This window comes from Staurois parvus, unplaced genomic scaffold (genome assembly GCF_062004578.1).
Source record: "Staurois parvus isolate SC_StPar_1 unplaced genomic scaffold, SC_StPar_1.0 ptg000254l, whole genome shotgun sequence".
Classification (NCBI taxonomy): Eukaryota; Metazoa; Chordata; class Amphibia; order Anura; family Ranidae; genus Staurois; species Staurois parvus.
The window spans coordinates 992,622-1,012,946 of record NW_028318050.1 but is presented as its reverse complement, the minus strand read 5'-3'; the positions used below and the strand labels follow the sequence as shown (position 1 = coordinate 1,012,946).

Below are 20,325 nucleotides of genomic sequence, written 5' to 3'. Positions count from 1 at the left end.
AATTAAAATGGGGAAATGGCCAGTTTGCAGAATTAAGTGATCCTAGCCCTAAAGTGGAAAGATAAGAGATGTCTATATCCTTTTCGCAATTCACGATGACACCTTGGTGGAACTTCAGCCATACTTAGCCACCCGGAAATCAATCTATTGGTATAAAAAGGTTGCCATCTACTTGTTTCAGTTAGCCCCGTACAATTCTTATGTCATCTTTTGTAAGTGCACACAAAGATCCCTAACCTACCTGAAGTATCAAGAGGATATTGTTACAGATCTTCTCTATCCACCTGGCCATGACCATGAACAAATTTGCTCTGATTCATAGACTCCATGAGAGGCATTTCCCCGATATCCCCCCTCTTACCCAAACAGGCCGAAGCCCCCCCAAAACTGTTGTGTATGTTTCAGTAACTACATTCGCCATGACACTCGATACTGCTGTCCCCAATGTCCTTCCCAGCCAGGACTCTGGACTCGTCACGGCGGTCACATGATCCCTAAACCTCGCCCTCCCCATTCCACCTCCCGGCTTCTGAAATGCTTAAAGGGCCGGGAGGCGCCTGCCTGAAGGGGTTAATGTTTAAAATTTTATTTGCTGGGCAATGGGAAGCCAGTGGAGGGATTGGCAGAGAGGGATGGAGGCCAGTGGAGGAATTGGCAGAGAGGGGTGGAGGCCAGTGGAGGGATTGGCAGAGAGGGGTGGAGGCCAGTGGAGGGATTGGCAGAGAGGGGTGGAGGACACTAAGTGGAGGCCTGTGGAGGGATTGGCAGAGAGGGGTGGAGGCCTGTGGAGGGATTGGCAGAGTGGGGTGGAGGCCAGTGGAGGGATTGGCATAGGGGGATGACAGACATGGAACGGTTAGTAAGGTGGATGAGTCTGGAAGCAGCATTCATGATAGACTGAAAAAGGGATAGCCTGCGAATGAGGAGAGAGTTACAATAGTCAAGGTGAGAGATAACCAGGGAGTGAATAAGTTGCTTAGTGGTTTCCGGGGTTAAGAACGGCCGTATATTGGAGATGTTTCGGAGGTGACGTCTACATGATTTGGACAGTGATTGGATTTGGGGCTGAAAGGACAGATGGGAGTCTAGGATTACACCTACTACCCTGGCATGAGGGGAGGGACTGATGGTTGTGTTATTGATCTTGATGGAGAGGTCGGGGAAGGGGGCACGGGCTGGTTATGGATTTAGTGTAATGTACAATCCTTTCTCTTGTTGCTGTTATCTAATGATTATTGTTTTGTATCTTTCATTATATAGGGGTATCTTCCAGGATATCACACAGTTGGGATCTTTTCAAGGTCATCAGAGAGTGACTATGAATGGCTTATCAACCGACTAAAATCAAACTACTTCTATAACAAAATAACCGTCCTTCCTCACTACATCTCCAACAATGGCGGGCAGCAGTTCAGGGAGGCCGTCTCTGGGTGCACGTTCGGTATTTTGTATCACACCAAGAAAAGAGGACGAATCAACATTGTGGACGTCACCGACTCTTTATATGATGAGGAGCTGAGATATCTGTCTGCACGCCTAGGTAAGAGGTCATCATATATGTGGCTGATTCATAACACAGACGGCTACATGGGCTGATGTTCCATCATGTATGATTCGGGTAGTAGGGTTCATCACTGCCCATCCCCCGCACAATCATGGCCAAACATTGTGTCCCCCCGGCATTTGTCAGATAACGCCCCACTTCACCCAGAAAATTGCTGCAATGACAAATGTTCCGGCATTCTGGTGTCATTTCTTGTGTTTTGTATTGTATGACACCAAAAAGTGGAGAAACAACAAGCCAAATCTGACACCTTCCATGCAGAGCTACAAAAATGGACCCCAAACATCCTACTACCCCAACTACTACCCCAACTACTACACCTCCTACTACCCCAACTACTACACCTCCTACTGCCCCAACTACTACACCTACTACCCCAACTACTACACCTCTTCTACCCCAACTACTACTGTTCACACCTCCTACTACTCCAACTATTACTATTCCTACTACCCCAACTACTACTATTCCTGCTACACCTCCTACTACTCCAACTACTACACCTCCTACTACCCCAACTACTACTATTCCTACTAAACCTCCTACTACCCCAACTACTACTATTCCTACTACCCCAACTACTACTATTCCTACTACACCTCCTACTACTATTCCTACTACACCTCCTACTACCCCAACTATTACTATTCCTACTACACCTCCTACCACCCCAACTACTACTATTCCTACTACACCTCCTACTACCCCAACTACTACTATTCCTACTACACCTCCTACTACCCCAACTATTACTATTCCTACTACACCTCCTACCACCCCAACTACTACTATTCCTACTACACCTCCTACTACCCCAACTACTACTATTCCTACTACACCTCCTACTACCCCAACTATTACTATTCCTACTACACCTCCTACCACCCCAACTACTACTATTCCTACTATACCTCCTACTACCCCAACTACTACTATTCCTACTACCCCAAATACTACTATTCCTACTACACCTTATACTACCCCAACTACTACTATTCCTACTACTATTCCTACTACTATTCCTACTACACCTCCTACTACCCCAGCTACTACTATTCCTACTACACCTTATACTACCCCAACTACTACTATTCCTACTACACCTTCTACTACTATTCCTACTACTATTCCTGCTACACCTCCTACTACTATTCCTACTACACCTCCTACTACCCCAACTACTACTATTCCTACTACACCTCCTACTACCCCAACTATTACTATTCCTACTACACCTCCTACCACCCCAACTACTACTATTCCTCCTACTACCCCAACTACTACTATTCCAAATACACCTCCTACTACCCCAACTACTACTATTTCTACTACACCTCCTACTTCCCCAACTACTACTATTCCTACTTCCCCAACTACTACTATTCCTACTACACCTCATACTACCCCGTCTACTACTGTTCCTACTATACCTCCTACTACTCCAACTACTACATCTCCTACTACACCTTCTACTACCCCAACTACTACTATTTCCACTACACCTCCTACTACCCCAACTACTACTATTCCTACTACACCTCCTACTACCCCAACTACTACTATTCCTACTACACCTGCTACTACCCCAACTACTACTATTCCTACTACCCCAACTACTACTATTCCTACTACACCTCCTACTATCTCTGCTGCCTCACTCATCCCATGTAAATATTCTTCCATGGATGTATGTATTGGATGTAACGTGATATCTTTATACACAGGGAAGGAGAAGGTGATTGTGGTTGTGGATGATGTGGAGGACGCCAGTAATAAGGAGAAGGCCCGGATCCTGGATGCACAGCAGAGTATTGGAATGTTGGCCAGGGATCTCTTTCTATTCAAAGAAGTTGAAAAAAACAAAATATAGCCCATTGTAAAGTAACACAGAGGATATAACACACAGCGCACATACACTGTTGTTGTCCATTCATTAGGAAAGATGGAATATTACCTCAATACTGTACTAATTAGTGATGGTCTGAACACCCCCCTGTTCCGTTCGAACATCCGAACCTACAAAATGTTTGACTTCGAACTTTGAACACGACCCGAACACCCGAGTGTTATCTTCCTGCATCTGAGTATGTGGTGAGATCTCGCTCAGCTCCTACAATCCGGCATGAGTTCTGTGATGAAGTCTATGATTTTAGTAGTGAGACATTCATTCATGTTCCAGCTGTCGGTGGGGTTCCCCTCTGTCAGCTGAATGTAAAAAGAATTGTCGGCATTGTTCAACAATAAAAAAAACAGCATGGGGCCCCCCTCCCATCCATACCAAGCCCTTCAGGCCTGTGGTTTTTGAACCCCCACGCCAAAATGTTTTTAAATGGTATGGGGATCCCCCCAAAATCCATACCAGACCCTTATCTGAGCATGCAGCCCAGCAGGTCAGGAAAGGGGGTGCAAGTAATCCCCCCCTCCTGGACCATACCAGGCTACATGCCCTCAACATGGGGGGGTGCTTTAGGACGGGGTGGCTCTCCCCCCAAAGCACCTTAACCCCATGTTGATGTGGGCAAGGGCCTCTTTCGGCCAGGGTTGTGGGGGTCTGTGGGTGGGAGGGTTATCAGAATCTGGAAGCCCCCATGTGAATGAGTATGCGGTACAAAAAATGACAGGAGACAATCTCTGACATGTCCTTTATTAAAAATAAAAAATTAAAAATGTCCCCTGAAGTAGATCCAACATCAATCATGATACTCGCTGTCACTACCTGAAAAAAGAACCCCCTCCCCCCCGCAACACTGGCTCCCGGCCCTCTGACAGCTGCGCCCCTGATGACAGTTCTGATATACATCACAAGGGGGCAGGGTCACCCCACCCCCTTGTGACATTACCCTATTCTGTGACTGGCCAAAGCATTGCACCTGACCTGTGGTTGGGCGCAGAGGCGTCCCTAGGGTTGGTGTCACCCGGTGCGATAACATTTGGTGACACCCCCTCTGACGATCCCCGCAGATTGGATCGGATCAACGGATTGAGCATAATGGATCGGACTCCGATCCATTATGTTCAATCCGCAGATCCGATGCATCCTGCAGGGATTGTCGCCTTTCTTTACAACTTACCTTTTCTTGGAGCGGGTCCGGTGTCACCCCGTATAGATTGCACGCCAACCTATACGGGGTGACACCGGACCCGCTCCAAGAAAAGGTGAGTTGTAAAGAAAGGCGACAATCCCTGCAGGATGCATCGGATCCATCCTGTGGGGATTGTCAGCTTGCTTTACAACATACCTTTTTGTGGAGCGGGTCCGGTGTCACCCTGTGCTACCGGTGTCACCCGGTGCAGACCGCACCCCCCGCCCCTGCCTAGGGACACCACTGGGCAGGTGCATTGCTTTGACCAATCACCATGCAGAGTCAGGGTGCAGTGCAATGTGGGGCGTGGCGGGCGAACATCCCGCTGAACAGCTCATGTTCTTGTTCATGTTCGACTCACATATGTAGCCCATCCCTATACTAATGTCTTCCAGCTGAGCTCCAGGGACAACACGTTCCAATTTATATATATTCCTCAGTAGCAACAAAAATATATCTTGATATATCTACTTTGTGCACCAAATGCCTTTACAAACCCGGATATTATCTTGTAAACGTAGCAGTGACATCATCACTGCGCTGTATATACCTTGTGCAGCAAGCAGAGTTGTGGGAGGGGCCAAGCAGGCTGCCTGAAGAGAAGTACAGGAGGGGGCGGAGACAAGACCAGTCCCCCTGCACAAATTGAGAGAGCAGCAGTGAGTGGTCTTTATTCCAGGAAGTCTCCCCCTGGATGACGGCACAGATCTGGAGGAAGTACACAAAGATCCCCGAGATTCAGGAAGAAGACACGAGGAATGGATGGAGATTTACTGATCCTGAAATTCAGCTTTCACTGCGGACAGTACATGAACATGTCACATTATAAACCTCCAGAGAGGAGTCAGGTCTGCCAGGGGTCCAAATACCTACCAGACGTGTGCAGAACAATCGGGTTTGGTTTCCTTTCAATTCGTTATTCAAATCATTTTGTTTTGTTAAATTTGTTTAATTCATTTTCAGAATTCATTTCCTTTTCAAATTTCATTCAAATTCAATTTGACTGAATTCAGAAAATTCAAATCGGCATTCAAATTTGAATTTATTCTTTTTGAAATTCGAATTTTAGAAGACAGTTATAGTCTATTCTATTCTATTCAAGTTTGTTTTTTTCTATTCTATTCTTTTATCTTCTATTCTTTTCTTTTCCATTCTAATCTATTCAAATCTGAATTTGTTGTATTTGAAATTCAAATTTCAGAAGATGGTTATATTCTATTTAATTTTCTTCTATTCTATTGATTCTGTTGTTTCTTCTATTCTATTCTAATATATTTTATTCTAATTCAGATTTATTCAATTCAGATTTTAGAAGACAGTTATATTTTTCTCTATGCTAGTCTATTCTATTGTTTTTTTTTTCTATTCCATTCTTTTTTATTCTCTTATTTTCTATTCTTATCTTTTCAAATCTGAATTTATTCTATTTGAAATTTGAATTTCATAACATAGTTGTATTCTATTGAATACTATTCTATTGTTTCTTCTATTCTAATCAATTTTATTCTAATTCAGATTTATTCAATTCAAATTTCGGAAAACAAATATATTTTTTCTATTTAATTCTATTTTATACTATTGTATTTTCTATTCTTTTCTATTCTGTTATAATCTATTCTAGTTTGAATTTATTCTATTTGAAATTGGAATTTCAGAAGATGGTTATATTCTATTTCACTCTATTCTATTGAATTCTATTCTATTGTTTTTCCTCTTCTATTCTTTTCTAATTTAAATGTATTGAAATTCAAAATTAGAATTTCAGAAAACAGTTATATTCTTTCTATTCTACTCTACTAGTTTTTTCTGTTGCATTCTTTTCTATTCTATTTCTCTATATTCTAATCTATTGAAATTGGAAGGTATTCTATTCATAATTAAAATTTTTGAAACAGGTATACTCTATTCAATTGTTTTTCTTATCTATTTTTTCTATTCTATTTTATTTTCTATTCTATTTTATTCTAGTGCTTAATTTTCTATTCCATTATTTTTCTATTCAAATTTGAGTTGAATTTGATTCAAATTTCATCCCTTTTGTGCGTAAAGATGAACGGAAGCGTTGGCCCAGTGTCGGTATGTAAACAGAGATTGCACCATATATGTGAGATATCATCGCGAACGTCAGATGGAGGGCAGTAATTCTAGCACTAGACATCCTGTTTAAATCTAATATGATAACCTATAAAGGCTTTTAAAGCATCACCCATGGATATTAAAGATTTACGTAGTGTGTGTGCACATTTACAACATGTCATGTTTAGTATCTATTTACTCGGCATAACATCCTCTTTTATATTTTATCAAACAATTGGAAAATACATTGTGTATTTTGTGCATAAAAATTTGTTTTTTTTAATTGCGTTTGAAAAATCGCTGTGCAAATACTGTGTGCCATAAAAGATTGAAACACCCACCGTTTTGTCCTCTAAGGCAAGGCCTCTGATTTAAAAAAAAATATATAATATTTGGGGGTTCAAAGTAATTTTCTAGCAAAAAAAGTTGTTTTTTTTTCATGTAAAGAAAAAAGTGTCAGTGGTCTTCAAGTGGTTAGCAGAGTGGGTGATGTGTGGCATAAGCTTCTCATGTTAGCCCTGAAATGCCAGGATAGTAGAAGAACCCCCCAAATTATCCCTTTACACTCCAAGGTATTTGCTAAGGGGCATGGTGAGTATTTTGCAGATCTCATTTGTTGCCACAAGTTTTTGGAAAAAAAGTATTCTTTTCTTTTCTTTAAAAAAAAAACCTGTGACAAAAAAATTAGATCTAAAAAATACTCACCATGCCTCTTATCAAATTCCTTGGGGTGTCTACTTTCCAAAAAGGGGTAATTTGGGGGGCGGGGTGTTTGTACTATTCTTGCATTTTAGGGCCCCCGAAACTGTGATAGGTAGTGAGGATGTGATATGAAAAAATACACCCCCTGAAGGCCTGATGGCAGTCATTGTGTTTTGGGGGGCCTGTGTGGCTAGATTGCCAAAAAGTCTCTCTTATGTGGTGTCTCCATACTCAGGAAAATTAGCAGAATGTGTTTTGGGGTGTTATCGCACATATAGCCATGGCATACGTGAGCAATATATCATTTATAGTAAATGACAACTTTGTTTATAAAAAAACAAAATGTTTTGTCATTTTCCCCAGATTTTTAGCAAAAAATAAAATCTTCCATGGACTCAACATCAGGGCCTGAACTTGCTTGTCTGATGTGGGGGTGCAGTAAAAAATGTCAGGGGGCAGAGGATGTGAGTTCAGTAGGGCAGTGTAGAGGGGTTCAGTAAGGCAGAGAGTAGGGTCAGCAGTTTGTAGGATAGTGTACAGAGACCATTAGTGTGTAGGACAGTGTACAGTGGGCAGAAGATGGAGCAGCAGAACAGTGTGCAGGGGGTCAGCAGAGAGTGTACAAGAGTCAGTATGGCAGCTTACAGGGGTCAGCAGGGTGGAGAACAGGGATCATCAGGTCAGTAGTGCAGAGGACAGGGGTCAGTATCGCAGTGCAAGGAGGTCAGCAGGGCAGAAGACAGTGGTCAGCAGAGAAGAGGACAGAGCACGCAGTAGAGCTCCCCCATCATCTCCGCACCTCACACAGCCTAGGCACTCAGATGTCCTCCTTCCCACCCAGCACAGAGCTGAGATTGGATTCCCTTACAGATGCAGCTTGTAGCTGGCTACTGCAGCCGCCATTCTGATCGGGGAATTTCACAAGTCATCACCGCAACATCGTAGCCGGTGGCACACTGGGCAGATTCAGGCTGTGTTTGTAAGGAAATCTGAGCGATGTGCAGTGTGGGGAGGAGGAGACCTGTTGCTCTGAGTGCCCTGTGTGCGGTGCGGGGAGGAAGAGATCTGTTGCTCCGAGTGCCCTGTGTGCTGTGCGGGGAGGAGGAGATCTGTTGCTCCGAGTGCAATGTGTGTTGTGTGGGGAGGAGGAGATCTCTTGTTCCGAGTGCCCTGTGTGTGGTGCGGGGAGGAGGAGATCTGTTGCTCCGAGTGCCCTGTGTACTGTGCGGGGAGGAGGAGATCTGTTGCTTAGAGTGTCCTGTGTGCTGTACGGGAAGGAGGAGATCTGTTGCTCCGAGTGTCCTGTGTGCTGTGCGGGGAGGAGGAGATCTGTTGCTCCAAGTGTCCTGTGTGCTGTGCGGGAAGGAGGAGATCTGTTGCTCCGAGTGTCCTGTGTACTGTGCGGGGAGGAGGAGATCTGTTGCTCCGAGTGTCCTGTGTGCTGTGCGGGGAGGAGGAGATCTGTTGCACCGAGTGTCCTGTGTGCTGTGCGGGAAGGAGGAGATCTGTTGCTCCGAGTGTCCTGTGTGCTGTGCGGGGAGGAGGAGATCTGTTGCTCCGAGTGTCCTGTGTGCGGTGCGGGGAGGAAGAGATCTGTTGCTCCGAGTGCCCTGTGTGCTGTGCGGGGAGGAGGAGATCTGTTGCTCCGAGTGCCATGTGTGCAGTGCGTGGAGGAGGAGATCTGTTGCTCAGAGTGTCCTGTGTGCTGTGCGGGAAGGAGGAGATCTGTTGCTCCGAGTGCAATGTGTGTTGTGTGGGGAGGAGGAGATCTCTTGTTCCGAGTGCCCTGTGTGTGGTGCGGGGAGGAGGAGATCTGTTGCTCCGAGTGCCCTGTGTACTGTGCGGGGAGGAGGAGATCTGTTGCTCCGAGTGTCCTGTGTACTGTGCGGGGAGGAGGAGATCTGTTGCTCCGAGTGTCCTGTGTACTGTGCGGGGAGGAGGAGATCTGTTGCTCCGAGTGTCCTGTGTGCTGTGCGGGGAGGAGGAGATCTGTTGCACCGAGTGTCCTGTGTGCTGTGCGGGAAGGAGGAGATCTGTTGCTCCGAGTGTCCTGTGTGCTGTGCGGGGAGGAGGAGATCTGTTGCTCCGAGTGTCCTGTGTGCTGTGCGTGAAGGAGGAGATCTGTTGCTCCGAGTGTCCTGTGTGCTGTGCGGGAAGGAGGAGATCTGTTGCTCCGAGTGTCCTGTGTGCTGTGCGGGAAGGAGGAGATCTGTTGCTCCGAGTGTCCTGTGTGCGGTGCGGGGAGGAGGAGATCTGTTGCTCCGAGTGTCCTGTGTGCGGTGCGGGGAGGAGGAAATCTGTTGCTCCGAGTGCTCTGTGTGCAGTGCGGGGAGGAGGAGATCTGTTGTCCTGAGTGCCCTGTGTGCTGTGCGGGGAGGAGGAGATCTGTTGCTCCGAGTGCCATGTGTGCAGTGCGTGGAGGAGGAGATCTGTTGCTCAGAGTGTCCTGTGTGCTGTGCGGGAAGGAGGAGATCTGTTGCTCCGAGTGTCCTGTGTGCGGTGCGGGGAGGAGGAGATCTGTTGCTCCGAGTGCCCTGTGTGCAGTGCGTGGAGGAGGAGATCTGTTGCTCCGAGTGTCCTGTGTGCGGTGCGGGGAGGAGGAGATCTGTTGCTCTGAGTGCTCTGTGTGCAGTGCAGGGAGGAGGAGATCTGTTGCTCCGAGTGCCGTGTGTGCAGTGCGTGGAGGAGGAGATCTGTTGTTCTGAGTGCCCTGTGTGCAGTGCTGTGTGGGGAGATCTGTTGCTCTGAGTGCCCTGTGTGCTGTGCAGGGAAGAGGAGATCTGTTGCTCCGAGTGCCATGTGTGCAGTGCGTGGAGGAGGAGATCTGTTGCTCCGAGTGCCCTGTGTGCTGTGCGGGAGGAGGAGATCTGTTGCTCTGAGTGCCCTGTGTGCTGTGCGGGGAGGAGGAGATCTGTTGCTCTGAGTGCCCTGTGTGCGGTGCGGGGAGGAGGAGATCTGTTGCTCTGAGTGCCCTGTGTGCTGTGCGGGGAAGAGGAGATCTGTTGCTCTGAGTGCCCTGTGTGCTGTGCGGGAGGAGGAGATCTGTTGCTCTGAGTGCCTTGTGTGCGGTGCGGGGAGGAGGAGATCTGTTGCTCTGAGTGCCCTGTGTGCTGTGCGGGAGGAGGAGATCTGTTGCTCTGAGTGCCCTGTGTGCTGTGCGGGAGGAGGAGATCTGTTGCTCTGAGTGCCCTGTGTGCAGTGTGGACAGTGCCAGGTCAAGATCATCTAGCGCTTAGGGAGAGGATGCAAACTGCCCCCCCCTAATGTGTGTGTCATGTCTCAGCATAAATCCCTCCCTCTTAAAAAAAAATAACTTGGCATTGATCAGCATGCTCACCCCTAAATATAAATTCCTTCTGTAAGCCACAATTCTCCCAGAACAATGTAGAAATCCCCCCTCCTTCCAGTCCAAATCTCCTCTCTAAGTACAAATCGTTACCCCTCAATTCCACCTCCCAGATGAAATCCCCTCATTCCCCCCCTCCTAGCACAATTCTTCCCCACCCAAAAATAATCACCCCTCCCAGCACACATCCTCTTTCCCCTAAAAATTCCCATCCTAGCACAAATACTCCCCACCTAATCTCCCCTCCTAGCACAAATCCTATCCCTAAAATTCAGCTTCTAGAATAACCCCTCCTAGCACAAATCCCCCCTCCTAGCAGAAGTTCCTCCATCCTAGCACAAATCCCTCCTCCTAGTACAAGTCCCCCCTCCTAGCATAACCCCCTTAAAATTACACTTCTCAGCACATATCCTCCTTCCTCACCCAAATGCCCTCAAATATCACCCAAAATCCCCCCTCCTAGCATACCCCCCAGTTTTCCCCTACTAGTACATATCCCCCCAAATCCCCCCTTTTAATAACCCCCATTCATCCTCCTAGCACATATCCTCCTAATCTCCCATCCTAGTACATATCCCCCAATCGCCCCTCTTTTCTCTTCCTAGTACATATTCCCCACCCAGTACATATCACCCCATATTTCCTCCTAGCAAATATCCCCCCAATCCCCCATCCTAGTACATATCCCCCTCAATCCCCCCATCCTAGTACATATCTCCCCAAATCACCCCTCCTAGCAAATGCCCATCCCCCATTCCTCCTCCTACGATTTATCATCTTCCTTTCATTAACCTTCCCAGCAAAAATAGCCTCTCATCTCCCCATCTCTACAAAGCTCTCAGCCCAAGCACAAAATTATTACCTCCCCCAGCATTGTGTTCCCACTACTGTTCTCCCACCTGTAAGTCACCCCTCCAAGTTACAGCTTGAAGATAATCACTACAGAGCCCAGAGGGGGTGCGGGCTGTGCTGTGCTCTCCCCTCTCCTGTCAGAGCAGCTCCTCGGTACAGTAGATGACAGGGGAGTACATTTAGATTGAAGAAAAGAGACAGGAGGCGCCATCTGAGTGTAGTAATAATTCTGTATTTAATAGCAAAGGATTAAAAACACTCACAAAGGAAGTAATAAAACAAGCTCATCTGTGTATATGGGAGATGGCCATTCCTCAAAAATGTCCTGCAGGCGCCCCCGGTGGTTGGTGCAATAGCAGCTGGCTGATGGAGATGGTGGGAGACACTGTAATGGTCAATCCTACAGAATGGTGGTGTTGTAGAGCCGATCCAGCGACGTTTGTGCAGGAAGGAACCTAGTAACTAGCCTGGTACACACCCGCAGGATGTGACATCACAGGAAGAGGCAGAGGGTCAGTGGGAAAGAAGAGCACAGACGTGGGCAACTCAGGCTACATGCTCGGAGCCTCTAGCTCCTTCTATTGGCCTGGTGGACCTTGGGGAAGTAGCAGCTTAAATAGAGGACACTGCCAGGTGTGGAACAACGATGCTCAGCGGAGGCTTAAAGACACAGTAACATGGAAAAAACTCATATAAATGTGGAACATGATCTCAAAGCACAAAGCTATAAAAAATATATAAAAGATGATATTATAAAGAGAGCACTGAATCATAAAACAGAAAATTATGAAGGATATATATGTGTATAACGGTGTACACGTACTGTTATTAGCAATGATGATAAAAATGGTAATCAATGTAAAATTGCACATACGGTAGTGTCAGTAACAAAAAGAAATCGGGCACTGAAAAAAAAAGTGAAAAAGTAATTACTCCCTAAACCTCCTGCTGCATAACCCAAGTGGCAAGTCCTCCAGGTCCTGAAGCTGCAAAGCAGCACCACAACCTTCACACTATCACCACCATGTCTGACTGTTGGGATGATGTTCTTTTATGAAATGTTGTGTTAGGTTTACACCAGATGTAACGGGACACACACCTTCCAAAAAGTCAAATAGTCCAACTTTTGTCTTATCATTCCACTGAATATTTGCACTAACGTTTTGGGGATAATCAAAATGATTTTTGGCAAATGTGAGACGAGCCTTTGTGCTTTTGGTCAGTGGAGGCTTTGGCCTTGGACTGCTTCTATATAAGTGATTTCTTGATTCAATAGGTCTGGCAGTAATCAGGCCTCATTGTGGCAAGTGAAATTTAACTCAGCTTTCCAAATTATGTGATTAATCACAGTTAATTAGTGATTTAGCAAAGGGGGGGGGGGTAATTTTTCATATAGGGACAGGCAGGTTTGGACAGCTTTTTTTTCCCTTAATCAATTAAATCATAATTTAAAAATGTGCATTTTGTATTTACTTGGGTCATTTGTGTCATATTAAAAATGTGTTTGATGATCTGAATCATTTAAGTGTGACAAATATGCAAAAAAAAAAAAAAAACACAATCAGGAAGGGGGCAAATACTTTTTCACAGCACCATATGTGTCTTTGCATACATAGAGGCATTTTAGAAGAGGAAGAGGAATGTTTACAGGCAGAGAACGAGAAACATTCAGGTGAGGAGCTTTTGGGCAGAAAAAACATGGAATGCACACAAACACACATAACGCTAGGTACATTTAGGTGCGTTCCCACGTTTGAATGAATTAAAAACTTGGGTGCCTCCACAAATAAGGAGGAAAAAATGAAAAAAGAGACAGCCGTGGGAGAGTTCCTTCTGGTGTAGGGGTTCAACAGGTAACTGGATAACATATAGGAGAAGAAGGTAACATGCAGTGGTGACCCTCTGACATCTGTGACAGCGGTGGGGTTGCTCAGCTCCCTAATGGGGGATCCGACAACCTGGAGTGATTATTGCTCACACAATATTCCTGTATAAAACACTGTCAATGTGCGGTGCCACAAAACGCGTTGACGGTGTTTATTACTATTCTGTGAGAAATAAATATCACATTTATGAATAATCCATATGTGTGGATTTGTAAAAACCTTAAAATGTTTAAAAAAAAAGAAAAACAAATTTTAAAATTGAATAAAAAAATGATTTCTTTAATTTTTTACATACTCTTACCAGTCAGTGCCCCTGATCAGCCGTCTTAGGATGACACTGTACTGCACTGGTTGCAGTACAAATGGAAAAAAATGTATTGAATGTCTTTATTTTCCAAAAGAAAAGTGACAAACATTTACAGCTTCAAAAAACTCGTCATGGCACTTACTAAACACCTTGGACCGTCTACTTTCCAAAAAGGAAAGTTTTGGGGGGATGTTTGTACTGTCATGGCATTTTTTTGAACGTCATGAAATTAGATTGTCCGTCAATACATCAGGATTGATTGATTTTCAGATATATATCCTTCAGAAGTCACCTAATTAGTAAACAGAGTCCCCCTGTGTGTAATTTAATCTCAGTATAAACACAACTGTTCTGTGAAGCCCTCGGAGAACATTAGTGAACAAACAGCATCATGAAGGCCAAGGAACACACCAGGCAGGTCAGGGATAAAGTTGCGGAGATGTTTAAAGCATAGTTAGGTTATAAAAAAAAAATACCCCAAGCTTTGAACATCTCAGGAAGCACTGTTCAATCCATTATCCGAAAATGGAAAGAGTACGGCACAACTGCAAACCTACCAAGATATGGCCATCCACCTAAACAAAGTGATCATTCATCAAAGAAGAAGCCAAGAGGCTCATGGTAACTCTGGATGAATGGCAGCGATCCACAGCTCAGGTGGGAGAAGAATCTGTCCACAGGACAACTATTAGTCGCGCATTCCACAAATCTGGCCTTTATGGAAGAGTGGCAAGAAGAAAGCCATTGTTAAAAGAAAGCCATAAGAAGTCCCATTTGCAGTTTGCACACAGCAAATATGTGGAAGAAGGGGCTCTGATCACATGAGACCACAATAGATTTTTTAACCTAAAAGCAAAATGCTATGTGTTGCGGAAAACGAACGCTGCACATCATCCTGAACACACCATCCCCACCGTGAAACATGGGGGTGGCAGCATCATGTTGTGGGGATGCTTTTCTTGAGACCAGGGTGGAGACAAAGACTTGAGACCAGGGCGGAGGTTCCCCTTCCAGCAGGACAACAACCCAAAACATCCAGCCAGAGCTACAATTGAATGATATACTGTAGATCAAAGCATATTCATGTGTTGGAATGGTCCAGAACTAAATCCAAAGAATGTTTGGGGTTCTGGCTGGGCGGAGGGGTCACATCAGGCTGAAAGCTCAGGGGGGAGGTCTGCTGTGGTGCAGCTCAGGTGGGAGGGTGGGGATACTCCCCCAATCAGGAGGTTGATTGTGGACAAGATTTTCACGATGGATGTTAAGGCTGATGACATCTTTGCTTTTTATCCGGTGGTGTCAGGGTCCTGTCCACGGCAGAAGTTCTGGAAGATCTGGCATTTCTGCCAGTAGCCTGCATGGCCGCAGAAGCATGCATCAGCCTCAGTTTGGTGCCAGACGACCTTTATAAGGAGGCTCATCACTTCCTCAAGTTGCTGGATGATCTCTAGCTCCCCATACCTTCCTGTTTCCTGTGTTATTCTGACCTGTGATTTCCTGATACCGACTTGGCTCGCTCTTGGACCTGTCTACTCTGCTTAACCCCTGATCTGACCTCGGCTTGGCTAACGGATATTCTCTCTCTCTCGCTCCTCTGTGTATGACCTCGGCTATCCCATCTGACTATGTCTGCTCTGATTCCCACCCGGTACCTGAAATTGGTTCGAACCAGCTATTCAGTAATCCTCTATTCCCGGAAGGGCTTGCATATCTCACACAGGCACCACCTGTCTGCAGACCTCATCTCTGTGCATCAGCTTTGCTCCTGGGTGGACCACCAACAAGCACTCCTACAGGTGACTTGTGCCACTTTTGGCCTGACTCCTGCTGTCCCACTCTCAGGGGAGTCTGGAACTTAGCCACAAGGGAAGCCCTCTCTCCACTGGCCACCTCCATCACCAGGTATGTGATAGGTGGGCTATTAAGAATATATGTCCTTTGTTCGTCTGAGTCTCTCGATATTTTCTGGGAGAAGTATGAACATGTGTATAGGGGTCTGCCGGAGTGGGAGGGACTTGTCTCAAGGCTTGTCTCACGCCAACCTCTTGTTAAGAATGTCACCATCCTAGTAAGGAATGAATTGATTCTGTCTGCTGACTTGGCTGAGAAGATTTGGGGAGCTACTGACCCCTCTGAAGAAGATTGTGTATGAGAGGGGGATATGAACTGGTGGGTGGCCAGTGTAGATGAGGCTGTATGTGTGTGGGAATGTGGTCCAGCATCTGCTTTCCTCAGCCTTCATTGGGAAGGATAGGATTGTTGTGTTCTACCCTAGTCAGCCCTAGCCCGTTAATAAGTGCGGTTCTAGGGGTCATTTCACCTCCTCATGTCCAGAGCTGAAGTTATCTCTGTGTCAGGACCTGGGGCATCTGGTTAAATGCAATATCATCAGATGCAATCTTTGTGATAAGGTTGGGCACATGTACAGCCAGTGCCCCGAGGCCATGCATAACCAGTCAGCTTTGGTGGAAGAGTTTTTTCATCTGGATATGGAGGCAGCAGAGAAGAAGGGGGCTCTGCCAGGGGTCCCCAATGTCTCTGACCCTGTTGTCTCAGTGGAATCAGTGTCTGATGGTCCATCTAATGCTGTGTCATCGCCTTGTGTACTGTCCCCTGAGTCAGTGTCAGCCTCCCTAGAGGTAGTGGGAGCTGTGGAGAGAGCTGGACCAGTGTTTGAGGTTGCACTGAACCCTGCTTCCTGGGGTCTGAGGATCAGAGGGCATGAAGTGAATGATGGTGGTGGTGCTGGGTTGAAAGTTGGGGGGACCTCTGTGGTGAGTGGAGAGAGTGGGGTGGATGACGTTGTGGGTGATGGTGGGGGGTAGGGGACTTTGCATTCGGGGTTGTCACATAATGATATGGAGTGGTTGGAGGCAAAAAAAAAGCCTGGGAAGAAGTAGAGGAAAAAGGATGTGCCTGTACCTGAACTTAGGAGGGTGGAGGTGTCTAACACATTTGATTTATTATCTGAGGTGGAAGGTGAGGGTCCTTCAGGTGATGAGTCAATGATTCACATGGAGGAGAAATCACAAAGGACACTGACATGTGCAGGGTCTTCGAGTAGGGAGGGGGGTAAGCAGGCTAAGAAGCGAGTACCTCAATCATCCTGATAGCGGTTCCCACTCCTTTGAAGGTGGCAACCATTAATGTCACCAGCATAAAATCAGTCCGTGTTCATGGCCTTATTTTTGCTCAGCAGGTTTGATGCTGATATTTTCTTTTTGCAAGAGACCAGGTCGTCTAGTTTGGTCGATATTCATCTGGCGAAGGAGTGGAGGCGCAGCCCCTCCTTCTAGTCTTTTTCCGGCATGGCAACCTGTTGGCGGATTATTGAGGTAGAAATGGGAAGATGTATGGTCTTAGACATCTCTATGGTGGGGTAGGACCTACGCCTGATTAACATCTATGGGCCCCAGACAAAGTGGGACAGGAAATGCTTCTTCGTGAAGATCAAACCTTTTCTTTTTACAGCCCAGCAAGTTGTCTTGGGTGGTGATTTTAACACTGTCACTAGGACTAATGACAGGAAAGGTACCGGAGTCAGGCTGGACTGTGACAGATTTTTTTAAAAACAAGATAGCTAGAGATGCAGGTCTGGTTGATGTGCACATTCATTGCTGCCCAGACAACACGGGATTCACTTTTCAGCGAGATGCTAGTCAGAGCAGAATAGATTGTTTTTCTTTTAAAAGGGGAACTCCGCCTTCTCAGCACTAGTGTGTCAGACTGTGTTTTCTGATCTCTGTATTCTGTCTGACTGAGTAACCCTGATACACCACCTAGGAAGAGGGGTATCTGGAAGCTGAATTTGGTACTCCTGAATGATGACAAGGTGAGTCAATCCTTTGAGGATTTTTTTCAGGCTCAGGTATCGAGTGGTGGGAGCTTACAAAATGAAGGATCGTTGGGTTTTTCAAGGCCATAGAAAAGAAATAAACAGCTTGATAAGTATGTCACCTACCAGCATCTGCGGAGGAAGCTTGATAGGCTTGTCTTGAATAATGGAGATCTAGGGATGATTTCTGGGGTTAAACTCTTGCTCAGGCAGTGTCAATATGACAGGCATGCCTCTTTGGTTCTGGAAATGGATTATGGGAAATATCACTCACCCGACCCTTACCATAACTGTATACAAGGTAAAGCAGTTAAGTCAGTTGTAGGCCTGATTGACATTACGGGTTCCCTGACAAAGTCCAAGTCAGGGATCCTGGAAACTGCCAGGTCATATTATGCTGATCTCCTGGGTAGGAGGGACCTTGATCGGGCGAGCATGTCACGTTTTCTGGACTCTACTCCAGGACTGGAAAATGGCAGTTCTCTTGTGAGTTTGACAGAGGACATCACGGCAGATGAGGTGGTTAAAGCTATTGATAAGCTTGATATCAAGAGGTCGCCTGGGCCAGACGGATTGACAGCCGAGTTTTAAGCACTTTAAGGTTACTCTGGCCCCATATTTGGTGGAGGTTTTAATGGCTGTCTGAGAGAGGGTTCGCTCTCTCCCTCCATGTGACAATCTGCTTTGATTCTTCTGTCAAAGGGTAAAGACTCTTCGAGAATTGAGAATAGGTGGCCATGTAGCCTTCTCAATGTTGATAGGAAGATACTGGCAAAGATAATTTTCTGGCGTTTATCATCTGTTGTGGGCAATTTACTTTCTCACCATCAGCACTGTTCGGTTCAGAGTAGAAGCACTTTTTCAGCAGTGTTAGCTGTCCGGGAGGCCCTGGAACAGTGCAGGGCTGCAGGCTGGAGAAAATTCCTGCTGGCATTGAATCAGACCAAAACCTCTGATCCGGTCAATCATGAGAACCTATGGCTGCTTCTTCGCAGGTATGGCGTGGAGGGAAGCTTTAACGATTGGCTGAAGACTTTATTCAAGGAGACTTTATCAAAAGGCTTCATGCTTGTGAATGGTTGGATTGGATGGCTCTTTGGGTTTGGCTCAGGTGTGCATTGGGAAGGGGGGGTTTAGACCTGATTAAAACTTACCTGATCCCGGTATTTCTGTATGTCAGCTTTGTCTGTGTTTTGCCAGTGTCTCTCTATGTGAAGATCTACAGTTGTTTCTTCCAGCTGTTATGGGGGAACAGACTGAACTTCATTAAGAGATCTGTAATCTACCTTCCCAGGTGGATGGGTGGCCTAAGTATGGTCAACCCAGTGGTTTTCTTTTCTCTGATGTTTTTGAAACATAATTTTGGTAGCATGCTGGCAGAGGAACCACCTGAGTGGGTGGGTATATTTCAGTCCTGGTTTAGGCCTTTTCTGTGAAGCTGGGAGAATGGTGGGCCAGTGAAAATCCTGAGGTTTCGACTTATGTTGCCCCAGGTCTGAAAATGCTTCAGCAGTGGATAGTGACAGTGGAGGAAATTAAGTCTCTTCCTAGGAAGGCCCTGGAGAGAAGGGTTGTTGAATCTGCCATTAGAGAGTCACTGGCCTTGAGGAATTGGCTAGACCCTGTTATGAGGGAGGGTCTGTGTTTGATGAATCTGGAGAGAATCCCTTTAAAGTTTCGGGATTTGGCCTGGCTCGCGTTCCATGGCAGACTTTATGTGAAGGGTAACCTGAAGCATCGCACTGCGGAGAACCGTAGTTGTCCAAGAGTGGAGTGCGGTGGGGTGGAGGAGACGATGGACCATTTCTTGCTTCAGTGCCCCTTCAATATAGAAGTCTACAAGTGGGTGGGTGGGACTCTGGGGATCCTTTTCCATTCCAAATTGAGTTATTCAGAATGGTCTTATGGAGCCTTTCTAGTTAGCTTAGTAGTACATTACTACATGTGAAATCAACGGTTTGAGGTTTCCATTCGCAAAAAAATCCTTCCTGTCGAGGTGGTGGTGCACAACATTCTGGGTGAGGTTGGGAAGATTCGGGGTCTTGAGAAGGACAGGTGGCAGCTGGGAACCTGGACAAAGGTGTGGAGGAATGTCAGGTCCCTGTAGCTGCTGTCTATCAGTCTCTGTGTGCGTGACTTTTCTTTCTGTCCTTTCGTGTCCCCTAGATTTTTGTAACATCAGATTTTTAAAAAAAGGCTGTATGCATGGGATCAATGTTTAATGGTTTCTTAGCCTGAGGGTGTGTTTAGGTGGGGGTAGGGTTTGTTGAGATACAATTTAAAGATGATAATAATAATAATATTAAAATATGATTAGTTCTGTTTATGGTTTTTCCTAGCAAAAAAAAAAAGCAGTTTTCTATGCTGAAGTACCGTATTTTTCGCTCCATAAGATGCACTTTTTTCCCCCAAAAAAAGGGGGGGAAATGTCAGTGCGTCTTATGGAGCGAATGTAAAGCGGCCGGTCCGGTATTTCTGCCGCCACCATGTCAGAATATTGGGCCGGCCGCTCAGCTCTTCTCTCCTGCAGGAGCTTACCTGTTCCTCGCTCCAGCGCTGCAGTCTTCCCGCGGCGGCTTCTGTGACAGCCGGGTGCCCACTGCGCATACGCGAGAAGCTCTGCGCTTTGTGAATGGTCCGGTATCTTCTGGGACACATAACAGGTCCCAGAAGG

The 20,325-nt window shown here is 46.1% G+C and overlaps 1 protein-coding gene across 1 annotated transcript in view; it reads left to right on the top strand.

The window, feature by feature from the left end:
• The window catches only part of LOC149459567 (uncharacterized), a 172,752-nt gene extending 168,130 nt beyond the window's left edge, over window positions 1-4,622 (top strand). The window contains exons 13-14 of the mRNA XM_089680930.1: window positions 1,261-1,540; window positions 3,289-4,622. Coding sequence (XP_089537056.1) covers window positions 1,261-1,540; window positions 3,289-3,434 — 426 coding nt within the window. The 3' untranslated portion in view covers window positions 3,435-4,622. The remainder of the gene's footprint in view (window positions 1-1,260; window positions 1,541-3,288) is intronic.
• The last annotated feature ends 15,703 nt before the right edge of the window (window positions 4,623-20,325 follow it).